The sequence below is a fragment of the Centroberyx gerrardi genome, chromosome 18, assembly GCF_048128805.1.
Source record: "Centroberyx gerrardi isolate f3 chromosome 18, fCenGer3.hap1.cur.20231027, whole genome shotgun sequence".
In the NCBI taxonomy this organism is placed as follows: domain Eukaryota; kingdom Metazoa; phylum Chordata; class Actinopteri; order Beryciformes; family Berycidae; genus Centroberyx; species Centroberyx gerrardi.
In genome coordinates this window covers 23,572,877-23,585,048 of record NC_136014.1, presented here as the reverse complement: position 1 = coordinate 23,585,048, position 12,172 = coordinate 23,572,877, and the positions used below count along the sequence as shown (strand labels likewise).

The 12,172-nt window shown below is 45.2% G+C and overlaps 1 protein-coding gene across 2 annotated transcripts; it reads left to right on the top strand.

Moving 5' to 3' along the window:
• Positions 1–996: 996 nt before the first annotated feature.
• lrfn2b (leucine rich repeat and fibronectin type III domain containing 2b) lies at positions 997–11,598 on the top strand. Of its 2 annotated transcripts, XM_078289906.1 has the most exons (3): positions 1,012–2,387; positions 10,593–10,956; positions 10,996–11,598. In XM_078289906.1, the coding sequence occupies exons 1-3, from the start codon at positions 1,012–1,014 to the stop codon at positions 11,596–11,598; spliced, it is 2,343 nt and encodes a 780-aa protein (XP_078146032.1). The 2 variants fall into 2 exon arrangements, with proteins under 2 accessions (XP_078146031.1, XP_078146032.1); XM_078289905.1 differs by having other exon boundaries at positions 997–2,387; positions 10,593–11,598.
• Positions 11,599–12,172: the final 574 nt, after the last annotated feature.

The window sequence follows — 12,172 nt, the reverse complement described above, 5'->3', positions numbered from 1 at the left end:
TATTCCCACTTATCACCACAATACCCCTGGTGGCCTGCAGTTATAGCTCATACCGTGTCTGAGCGCCCGCTGTCCACTGCTCTGCACTTGAGTTATTGCACTGCAGTCCCTGATCGCAGGACTACATTATGATTACAGCATTATCTACACCTGAGTGCCCTTTCCACCGGTGGAATTGACCTGGGTCACATGACTTCCCAGATAGAGACCATTACGTCGCCCTCTGGGGGCCTGTAAACGGCAGGCTCCATTACGGATCAAACCGTACAAGACAAATACAAGATGAAAGGCTTTAATAATGTACTATATGTTGTTTTGAATACATCGTTGATGACTAGATGCTTTGATATCCCACGAAAAGTGGAAACAAGGTCTTTGACGTACTCTTATTCTCTCTCTCTCTCTCTCTCTCTCTCTCTCTCTCTCTCTCTCTCTCTCTCTCTCTCTCATAAGCAAAATGTAAAAGTCAAGGATCAAACTTAGTTCTAATGCCTGCGGGTATGATGACAGCACTCGAGTTGGACCAAAGTCTTGTCAGATCAATACACCTCAAGATGGACCCTGGGGGAATTGTCAGCATAGGCATTGAAGACTCATTCCTCTGGGCCAAATCCAAGGGAGATTACTTAAAACAGCAGCATATTCCCCTGTGTGTGTGTGTGCCACATGAACTTATAAGATAAGATTAAACTTTAATGATCCCTTTGGGGAAATTGGGCATCAAATTCCAATTTTAAGATCATGCAGATGATGCATAAGATAAGGTTAAAGTGATCCTACTTAACAGATGGTTGTCTGTTTTGGAAAATGATTTTAAGATTTTACTGATTTCTGTTAAGGCCCCTGGCTACATCTCAGATCTTTTAACCCCTGTTGAACCAGAGTGCAGCCTGATGTCCTCAGGTAGGGCCCTCCTGAAGTGCTGCATAGATAGAATTTTCGAATTCTCATTTTCCTTTGTCTTTCTTTGTTTTTCTCTGTCTCATTCAGGTTCCTATGTATGACTCTACCATGGACCACATCATCTGTTGCCTGCTGGTCCTGGGAACCACAGTGATGTTCGCCCATGCATGCCCCAAGTACTGTGTATGCCAGAATCTGTCAGAGTCCCTGGGGACCTTGTGTCCCTCCAAAGGCCTTCTTTTCGTGCCTCTGGACATCGACCGCAGCACGGTGGAGCTCCGGCTGGGGGGCAACTACATCCTCCGCATCACCCAGCAGGACTTTGCCAACATGACCGACCTGGTGGACCTAACCCTCTCCAGGAACACCATCAGCTACATCCAGCCCTTCTCCTTCGGTGACCTGGAGACGCTGCGCTCGCTCCACCTGGACAACAACCGGCTGATAGAGCTGGGCCCGGACGACTTGCGAGGCCTGGTCAACCTGCAGCACCTCATCATCAACAACAACCAGCTGGGACGCATCCACGACAAAGCCTTCGAAGACCTGGCCCCCGCCTTGGAGGACCTGGACCTCTCCTACAACAATCTGATGTCTTTGCCCTGGGACTCAGTCCGCCAGATGATCAATCTGCACCAGCTCAGCCTGGACCATAATCTGCTGGACTTCATTCCAGAGGGCACCTTCGCTGACCTGGACAGGCTGGCGAGGCTGGACCTAACCTCCAATCGCCTGCAGAAGCTACCTCCGGACCCCATATTTGCCCGCGCCCAGGACTCAATGATCTTGACCACGCCCTACGCCCCCCAGCTGTCCCTAAGCCTAGGCGGGAACCCCCTGCACTGCAACTGTGAGATGCTGTGGCTGCGGAGGCTGGAGAGAGACGACGACCTGGAGACCTGCGCTTCCCCTCCCACCCTGAAGGGACGCTACTTTTGGTATGTTAAGGAGGAGGAGTTTGTGTGCCAGCCGCCTCTCATCACTCAGCACACCCACAGGATGCTGGTCTTGGAGGGGCAGACGGCCAGCCTGAGGTGCGAGGCCATCGGAGACCCTGTCCCCACCATCCACTGGATCTCCCCCGACGACCGGCTGCTAGGCAACTCCTCCCGTACCGCCGTGTACAGCAACGGAACCCTGAGCATCACGATCACCACCTCCAAGGACTACGGCACCTTCACCTGCATCGCTGCCAACGTGGCCGGGGAGTCCACCGCCTCCGTGGAAGTGTCCATCGTCCAGCTCCCCCACCTCAGCAATGGCACTGGGCAGCCAGCGCAGCCCAAGTCCCGCCTCTCTGACATCACAGGCACCTCCAGGGTCAGCAAGGGGGCTCCCAAGAGCCAACCAGAGAAGGCCGTGTCCGTCTCCGAGGTGACAGCCGTGTCGGCGCTGGTCAAGTGGACGGTGAGCAAGTCGGCGCCCAAGGTGAAGATGTACCAGCTCCAGTACAACTGCTCCGATGACGAGGTTCTGATCTACAGGTAAGCGCATGTGTCATTTTTTATGAATCCTGCAATTTCATTATGAATTGTGATACACGTGGGCGCAGTTTTCTCTATAGGACTTCTCCAAATGGCCAAAAAAATGAGTGTATGTGGGCTGGCGGATGATTGGGTTTATTTAACGCTTAGAATTTGTTCTGTTTAAGTAAATTGAAAGATATTCTCCAACGTGCAACTTGATTTGTCAGCCAGGGATTCTGCACAGCACAAAAATACATTGTGTAGGAAGCTGTCTGAAACAGCTTTCCCTCTCATTTAAAAAAAAACTGCTGCCTCTCGCAATTTGGAAAATGCAGCTGTCATTATTGCAATCTCAATATTTTTTCAGTATTTGCGTCGCACTAACTAGATCTTCATTGCTTGAAGATGAGGAGGGAGTGGTATAGAGTCATAGAATGATGGTATCTGAATGAGAGGCTCAGCACATAAATTGTTCCAAAACTAGAGATGACAGGATGGTGTGTCCTGGAGAAACAGCTGTCAGTGATCTTAAACAAAGACAGATGAATTTTATTTAAACATTGAATGATGCCTGTGTACAGCACACAATATTCACAGAATCCCGTAGCAAGGCTTCCCCGTGGAATTGGTGTTTTGCACACAGTTTTCCATAATATTTTACAGTGATGTTGGCGCGCCCCAGGGATCCATCCATCATCCAATGGCTCTATTGTCCGTCAAATTGTTTAACAGCAGCAAAAGCAACTCTCTCCCCTTCTCCACCGCCTTTTCATCATCTGACGTCTCCCTCACTAAGCACAATGTTTTGTTGGTCTCGATTATGTTCAGTAGCCCAGAACCGGGGGAATTTCTAAGCGCAGTGGGCGGGTGTTCTGTCAATCCAGCAGCATTTGATGGGGATGAAACTGCATTAGATGAGGCTCGTATTCTACCGGCACAGACTCTAAAACGAATGTGAAACCAGCCAGAAATGAAATCCAATTACTTAATGCCATTAAAATCAGTTACTCTTCTAAAAACCTGTGGAAAGCAAGATATTTACAGTTGTAGCCTTAGGGAAAGCAACCCTTTCGTCGCTATTTTCCCCTCATTATTAAAGGGTAACCGGTATTTTTCAACCTGGACCCTATTTTCCCAACTTTTTGTGTCTAAGTGACTAAAGGGGACAACAATTTTTGAAATTGGTCCAGTATTGAGCGAGAAACGAAAGGTTGAAAAATACCGAAGTTACCCTTTAAGTCTATTTCTTACTTGTTTCGTCCTGATAATAATGCAGTAAAAATGTTAGTGTACTTGTCAAGACACCTTGCTGTATTATAAACGTTTTATCTGATAGTCAAAATTTTGGCAGTAGAGATGTCTTGAGTGTGATTATATAACCCTCCAGAGCTAGTAATAGACACTATTATAAATCCACATGGCATATACAGTACATACTTTTACAAATGTTACAGAAGATAAATGCTGTACTCTATGTGTCCTGTTGATCATATTATTTTAATCCAATATATTTAATAACTTTATTTGTATAGCACTTTTCTAAAACAAAGATTACAAAGTACGCAATGAAGACGAACAAGAGAACAAAAAGAGGGCAGTGGCAAAAACAAAGACATAACCATAATGGTGGGGGTGGGATACAGACTCGGGAATATTGGGAGTAGAGTTGGCATGGCTGTAGTCAAGACCACCTTAGTCAAGTCCAAGTTCATTTCAAGACCAGGTTCAGTCGAGTTCAAGTCAAGACCAAGACCAGAGCAAATCGAGTCCAATTCAAACCAAAATAGGCAATAAACACTGTACATTCATCTGTCTTTTCAAATGTAAAACTAATGCTGGAGGAGTTTCTTAAGGATCAACTAAGATGTGGAATTTAATGAAGGTCTGTACTAAACCTCCAACTAATTAATGCAGGGGATTTCGACTAATCTGGTCATAGAAGTTTGAGAATCATTACATACTAAACACCGGTATAATCCTTTAAAATGTTTGTAGTGCTGGGGAGAAAATAAACAAGGTGGACCAGTTCGAGAAAAACATATCTTTGAACATTTTTAAGATAGGCAGGAAAAAGGCGAGTCAACATCCAATAGCGGCCAAATCAGAGTCAAAATAGAAATGAGACTGAAGCAAGTCCAAGATCGAGACCAGGACTCAGGTATTACAAGCCTGAGGTGGAGGGTTATACCTACAAACCAATATACTGTAGTGGAACAACAGCGGAAAGAAAACCATCATTACATAAGAAACATCTGTGGAAATAGGAACTTAAAAACTTAGCAATTCAAAAGAGTAGCTACCCTGACGGCGTAGACTGTCTCATTTAGTCTTAAAGCTAGATTTAGGAAGGACCTTGCCTGAGGATCTAAACACAGACATTTAAGGGTTAACCCATTTGATTTAGGCAGGAATACAGACAGTTGCAGTAGTCTAGGTGAGAGGAAATAAAAGTTTCTGGTAGCTGGCTTTATATTAGCTGATAAGAGTGCAAAGTTAAATAAAAGTCATGGCATTATGAGGGGCAAATACTGCTATTTCTGATTTGTATTCATTAAGATGTAAAAACAAATCTGAGGCATCTGGATCTTAGGGGTAGGTGTAGCTGCATGTCATCGGCATAAAAGCGGAATGAGATGTGTCTACAGATGAAAAAGGACGGGACTTAAAATTGAACCACACTGATCATGTCTACTTAGGATGTCTCCAATTTAAATGCGAGAAAGATATGAGCTGAACCAATTTAGCGCATAGTCCTTAATGCCAAGCCATGAATTCAGGCGATCAATTAAGATGCTATCAAAAGCCGCACTCAGATCTAGAGGGATTAAAACAGAACTTTCAGCCAAATCCACTGCCATAAGAATATAATTTGCTACCTTTAATGAGGGCAGTCTCCGCTCTGTGCATTTTTCTAAAAACAAGTTGAAATGTCTCAAAGGTGTAGTTTGATTCATGGAAACCGAGTTGGGTTCGTGGAAGTTGAGTGGAGACAACTTTCTCTCAAAAGTTTTGATAAGAATGGAAGTTTGGAAATAGGCCCGTAGCTGCTGGGATTTAAGGAATCGAGACAACTTAATAATTTTAGCTGTGTCCCACTGTTGTGTAGAAGAGGTAAGAACTGTCAGCTGTTTCCCGTTCAAACACTGGAGCTTGAAGACAAATCATATCATACCAGTTTCCATGATTTTCATATTTTCACCCGAACTAAAGGTTTTCGTGATGCTTTATGTAGGATCGGTGAATTTTATGGCCTAAGGGCCCAGAAAGCTGAGTCGAAATCCTATAACAGAATTTCAAGAAAGCACGGGTGTCAGTCTGAAAAGAAGGTGGGGTTTTTTTAATTCCTCAAAAGTTTACAATTCTGAGATGCTTGAATGTTTTTTATCCGACAGCAGCGATATGTCTTGTTGCGAGGCAGGCGGGGTAAAAATGTACAAACATCATGATCATGAATAGGTGACGCACATTGTCCATACCCATCATACTTGTATAAGAGACCATGAAGCAGGGTGAGGGGATTGTATGTAACTATAGTAATGGAAGTTATGTGTCAGGCGCAGACCTTCAGTAATATTTCAGTTAAATTGCAGTAAGGCTTCAGAGCAATACTTTAACCATGTAATGGCTCAAGTGTCGCATGCCATGTGATTTAAGGCCCATGCCTCTCTGTTACGGAGAAGCATTTCAGGAATGAAAGCAAGCTCCTGAGGCTACCATTATTGGCTATTAACCGAGCTGAAAAGGCTGCTGGATCCACGGCTTACATCTTGAAAAACATATTCTATTGATTGCAGCTCTGGGAAAAACAGCGCCATACCGGGTCATTTTGAAATGTCATGGCTATTTGGTAGATTTGTTCAGGTAGGTTACCAGGAGCAACGACCGAAGAGGTAAATGTTATCTTTGAACCTCAGAATCAGAATATCTTTTATCGACGAGTAGAACAAATCTATAGGAATCTGTCTTGGTGACATTTGCTGTGTTTACAAGCACAGAGAATTCCACTCTTTACCCAAGTTGCCTGTTTTTGGTTCAGTGCATGTAAACGTCATAACTCAGTTACAGTAATCTGATATTAAAACAGGTTTCTGTGGCATGTAAACATCTTACTGTTTTCACTTTTGGTTTTTGCCATCTGGTCACTTCAAATGCTGCAAACTTGTGTGATGGAAGGATTTAAACAATTGTTTAGTGAGGGGAGCCAATGAGGACAAAGACCAGCTGTGATTCGTTGACTCAAGTTTTGAAAATGCAATAATGTACATATAAATAGAGGAGATTTTTAATTCCTGTAAGAGGGCACCTTTAAAGAAATATGAGACTCGTTTTGTGGTTTGGATTTCAAGAAACTTCATTTCTCCTCTACAAAGCAAAAAGGCCATGACTTCAATTTCAGTTGAAAATGAGATTTTGTCATTTTTGTTCATCAGCGTCAGGTCAGAGGAGGATAAGAGGATCAAGAATAACCTCTTACTAAGTCAACAAATCACCACATTTTCAAAGTTTGTCTTACAAGTAATTTGGGGGCGCAGTTAAAACTTATTTTTTATCAGTATATGTCATATTTAACGCTGTGAGCAGTGATCATATCTGGCTTTGTACGGCAGATTTGAGATTCCACATTGCAGACATGATCGCTGCTTTGTTTTCTGCAGTGAACATTTTCATGCGTGTTCGCTATTATTGTAGAAACCTTGTATGCAATGACAACCACTGAAGTAATACAGTGCCAGTCATCTTGAGATGTCGTATGATTATGAATAGGGAAACGTCATGGAGCTGTTACAGCAGGTTACCAGGAGCAGCACAGTAAAACAGCATCTTTGAACCTATGCATTCATCTTAACAGGGTTAGAAATGATTCTATTAAACATGGGACTCATTTTGTTGTTACTACAGTTGAGGTTTCATCTTGTGCAAGCATTTCAGACAGTGAACACCCCGCATTTTAGCTGTTGGCTTGGAGACCAATCGTGTGACAGTTGTGCACTCTAACTCTGCGATGATACTCTTTAATGAGAGTGAACTGTCAAAGAGATAAAGGCTTCCTGCAGTGCTGGGCGCAGGTCTATATAAGCCATGTTATTACGGTTACATCAAGCGGACACTGTAACGCAAATCACGGGCCAAAGGTGGCGCCGCCATTTTCAGCGCTGAGCCAGTCCAACTTCAGCTTTCTCCTCCTAATGCATTCATCCATAACAGTTAGAGTAAGGAGATGTTTTATTGCAACCAGGATAGACTCAAGGGTAGAGACACAGACACAGAAAAACGTCACAGCCCATTTAATCCTCCCCTTGCTACAATACAGCTGCAGAGGCCAAGAACGCCTTAGTGAAGAGCAACCAATAAGAGGCCATTAGGGATTTTGCTTATATAAGCATAATCAAATTTCCCAGCAGCACCCTGATGTTTAGGCTGAATCAATGGGGCAGGAGACCATTTGGCATGACCTTGTCTGCATTTGTCCAGAGAAAAAGGCCTGAAGAAATCAATGGAGATAATGAATAATGTTTCGAAAACTCGAGTCTTTGCAGCTGGAAAAAAAAAAAATAGGAGCCATGAAATCGTTTAATGTTTGTCGACAGGAAAGATGCAGCCTGAAGTAGTGATTTATTTGTTTTGTCAGGTCTTTCTTTGAACTGAGAAAATATGTTGAATATTAAAACTGTAACTGACAAATCTCTTGCAAAGCTTAAAGAAGTCTAAGCCAATAGCCCATCTCCTTCTCTCTCTCTCTTCTCTCAGTCTTGCTCTCTCTCCCCCTCTTTCATTCTGATTAATGTTATGGCCTCATGCCATCACTGGGAACTAAGCAGGGCACTCTACAAATTGCCTTCTGCAGCCTGCAGGGGCGGGGAAAAACTTTTATCTCCTCATGATAAGCATAGGCATAGGTTTCCCTGGACTTCCACTTTATTCCTATGAGTTAAAATGAATTAGCCAGTCTATGCAGACAACCTGAAATCAATTAGACCCAGACACAGGAGGGAGCAGTGCCCAGCAAAACCATCACTAGGCTATAGAATTCGGCTCTCAATTCCAGGCAGCCAATTATAATTGTGTAATGGACTGCATCACTAGTTGTTTGAGAACTGGAACTTTTTTTTTCCTGCCAAAGAGCTTCTTCTGTTTGCATGCTGGTGACTCACTAGAATAGGGCAATGTTTTTCTAAATAAACTTGACTTGACTTGACATGCCATGTGTTTGTGACGTTACTGGTTCAAGTCCCGTCTATGACCTTTGCTGCATGTCAAGTTAAAATAAGATAAAATTAAACTTTACTGATCCCTGCGGGGAAATTAGGACGTTGCAGTGTTGCAACATTGGGACGTTCCCTCTCTCTCTCCTACTATCTGTCCTATCCTTCCTGTCACCCTTCACTGTATGCTGTGGAACAAAGCTTTTCTTTTTTTTAAGTATGTCCTTCTCCAATGTTGTGACAGAACTTGCCCAGTTACAACGAGCCAATCAGATCACACCAAGGATGTTTGAAGCAGTTCAGACTCAGGAATGTTTACTCCTTTAGTTCGGTTCGTTTGGGCAGGTGAGAACAATGCCATTCAAACTCAAGTGGCACCAAATAACTGTACCAAGACCAAGATTCAAAGCAAACTGTGGTGTGGTTCGTTGAGAACGTAATCTGAACCAACTACAGGAAACAATCCCAAAACGCAAGGTTTTATTATGGGTATAAGAGACGGATGTTGACATCTGATAGCCAGCAGTTACTCTTGCTTGGAAACCCTAGCATAACAAAATTAACCAAAGGCAAACCACAGTCTGGACTGATGCTCATATTCAGCTATTTGTTCATGTGTTCTTAATTGGTATGAACACCAGAGAAGGTCAATCACAGCAAAGAGCGCAGACAAATTCATCATGCATAGCTGAAGTTACAGGGACAGGAATCAGGTTTGTTTTGACTCCCACCATTGCCAAAATCTGTAACCTGGCAGGATGACAGGTTACCAAGACTCTGTCCAATAAACGAGCCACTTGTGAGTCCATACAAGCTTTGTTTACAAGCCCTGCTTTGCTTGGAACTGGGCAGTGTGAACCTCGATGAACCAAATACAAAAATGAAAAAAAGGAAAAGTTGGACCAAAGAAACTGAACTGTAGGTGTGATCGCACCCTCAGGGCTTTACTGAGCAGATCTGGGTCATTTTGCAGGGTAATATTTGGCCTTTGTTTTAATCTGCTTGGATCACTACATTGGGACACCTCAGAAAATGTCAAGTTGTCAGTCACAGAAAATATATTCACCCATCTGGCACATAAATAAGCTATAGACTACCTGCAAGTTTTACCCCAAGTCGGCCAAAAGGTTAGAGGATTAGGTTTATGACCGGAGGGTTACTGATTTTAATCCCTGCAGGGAAAATGTGGGTCGGGGAAATGAATGAGTAATTTCACTTAACTACCAGGTGTGAGTGTGTGTAACTGCAGCAGTACAACCACCAGACTTCCACTGTTGGCCGCTGAGCAGCTTGCCTGGGGCAGTTGGAGGTTTGCTCTCTTGCTCAGGGGAACCTCAACACCTTGATGGTAGAGGCAGAGGAGAGCATTTCTCGTTCAACAGACACACACACACACACACACAGCATCTCGGCTCTCCAGAGCTTAATACCCACCACCTGACACACTCCCTGGTGTTGTTGTTCGTACCGCAACGACGCCTGACACTTCCCAGAGGTCCAAAGGTATCTGGGATTTGCCCATACAAAATGGACCTCACTCTCCAGTCTTTCCTGTCTTTCCTGGGTTTTCTGGTTATTTATTTATCACTGCTCCACAGCTCCGATATCAAATGGACCCTCTGTTCACTGCAGCAAGACAGATGGCTCTGAGAGATAAAGCCAATTACTGCTGGCTGTCTGTTAAAGCAGCAACCGCAGAGACTTCGCAGTGGAGAGAAACTCCTAGGGAATGCAAATGGAAATCCTCCCTCTCCTTTAATGAAAAATTGCATCGTGAATAACTCTCACATTACCTCAGCAGTTAGTTAAGTCTCCGTGTGCTGAAATTACATGTGTAATGTGTTCAGATGTTGATGGCTCAATCATTCACTGGATTTACTATATCACTCCTCTAGGTTTTTACAGCTTCCTCTGTGTCATTAAAGGAGATACCACCCTCGGCCATTATTGAGAAATGCCTCGTTATCTTTACACAGTAATTAACCTGCAGCTCTTAATTCTTTTTCTTCTCTTTGTTAAGGATGATCCCGGCCTCCAGCAAAGCCTTCCTGGTGACGAACCTGGTGTCGGGGACCCGCTATGATTTGTGTGTGCTGGCAGCCTGGGACGACACGGCCACCACCCTGACCGCCACCAACGTAGTGGGCTGCACGCAGTTCTTCACCCAGGATGACTACCCTCAGTGCCAGTCTCTGCCCAGCCAGCTGCTGGGAGGAACCATGATCCTGGTGGTCGGGGGCATCATCGTGGCCACCCTGCTCGTCTTCATCGTCATCCTCATGGTGCGCTACAAGGCCGGGGATAACGAGCCGCCGGTGGGAAAGCTGACCAGCGTCAGTGACACGCACTCTCAGACCAACGGGGGTCGACTCGGGCAGAACGGAGTGCTCCTGCCCCAGCCTCAGCCCCAGCCGCAGCCTCAGCCTCAGCCTCAGCCTAAAGCCAAGGCCAAAGTGACACTGCAGGATGAGGTGGTGGAGTTCAAATGCGGCTCCCTCCAGAGCAGCCTCACCTCTTCCTCCTCCTCCTCAGGCTCAATGGCTGGGGACTCGTACAGCCCGAACAGTACACTCGCCAACATTTGGAGGTCGGCCCCCTCCAAGCCCCGGCCGAACCTTGACCACCTCCTCGGAGCCTTCACCTCACTGGAGCTGCGAGGGGCGCAGGGCCGAGACCCGTCACCTTCAAGTAGCACCGCGGTGATGGCAGCGAAGCCCCCGACAGACAAGGAGCCGCTCCTGGGCCGGACGCTGGACTCCCGGCTCAGCCGGCTCCTCATGCTACCTCTGGACTCCAAGCCAAAGAGGAGCCAGTCCTTCGACATGGGAGACGTAACGGGTGCCGGTGCCGGTGCCGGCGCCGGCGCCGCTCAGATGTGCACCTACCCAAGGAGAATCAGCAGTATCTGGACTAAGAGGAGCCTGTCTGTAAATGGCATGCTGCTGCAGTGCGACGAGGAGGGGGACACGGGAGGGAGCAAGGGGACGATAGACAGCGCTGACTGGGTGATGGAGAGTACTGTCTAGGAAAGATGAGGAACATCACACTCTGTCAAACACTGCCCAAACGGATGGCAAGCAGCCATGCCAAGACAGACCTGCTGGTCAAAGAGCCTTTCCTCCCTGTTCTGCATGAAACACATTCATGTTCATCCCTTGTTGTTGGTGAGAAAGCCACACGAGAGCGGTTACTGCTGTACAAAGCACAATCTGCGGAAGGAGCAGACGAGTTGAGTGAGACAGGACACGGGGGAATTCACAGTAATAGCCAAATATAAACTATAGGAATAAAACCTTTGGACCTTTGTTTTGCCTCACAATTTGTACAGAAACGGATACAGTCTTGTTATAAGACAAACTACGGCTGGTCAGCCACCAAGAACATAAAGGAAATGACAAAGTAACACACTCTGTTGCAGAGACTTGCGGCCATGCCCTTGGACTGCTATTATACTGTGTAAATTTAAAATATGTAATGAAATGAAAGTTTTATATTTTTTATTTTGCTGGTCACATATTGCCCATACTGGTCTCCCCCTCTGCACAAGAGCAGGGTACGGCCAATACTTGCAGTGTAAAATCTTAATATGAATCCATCCTC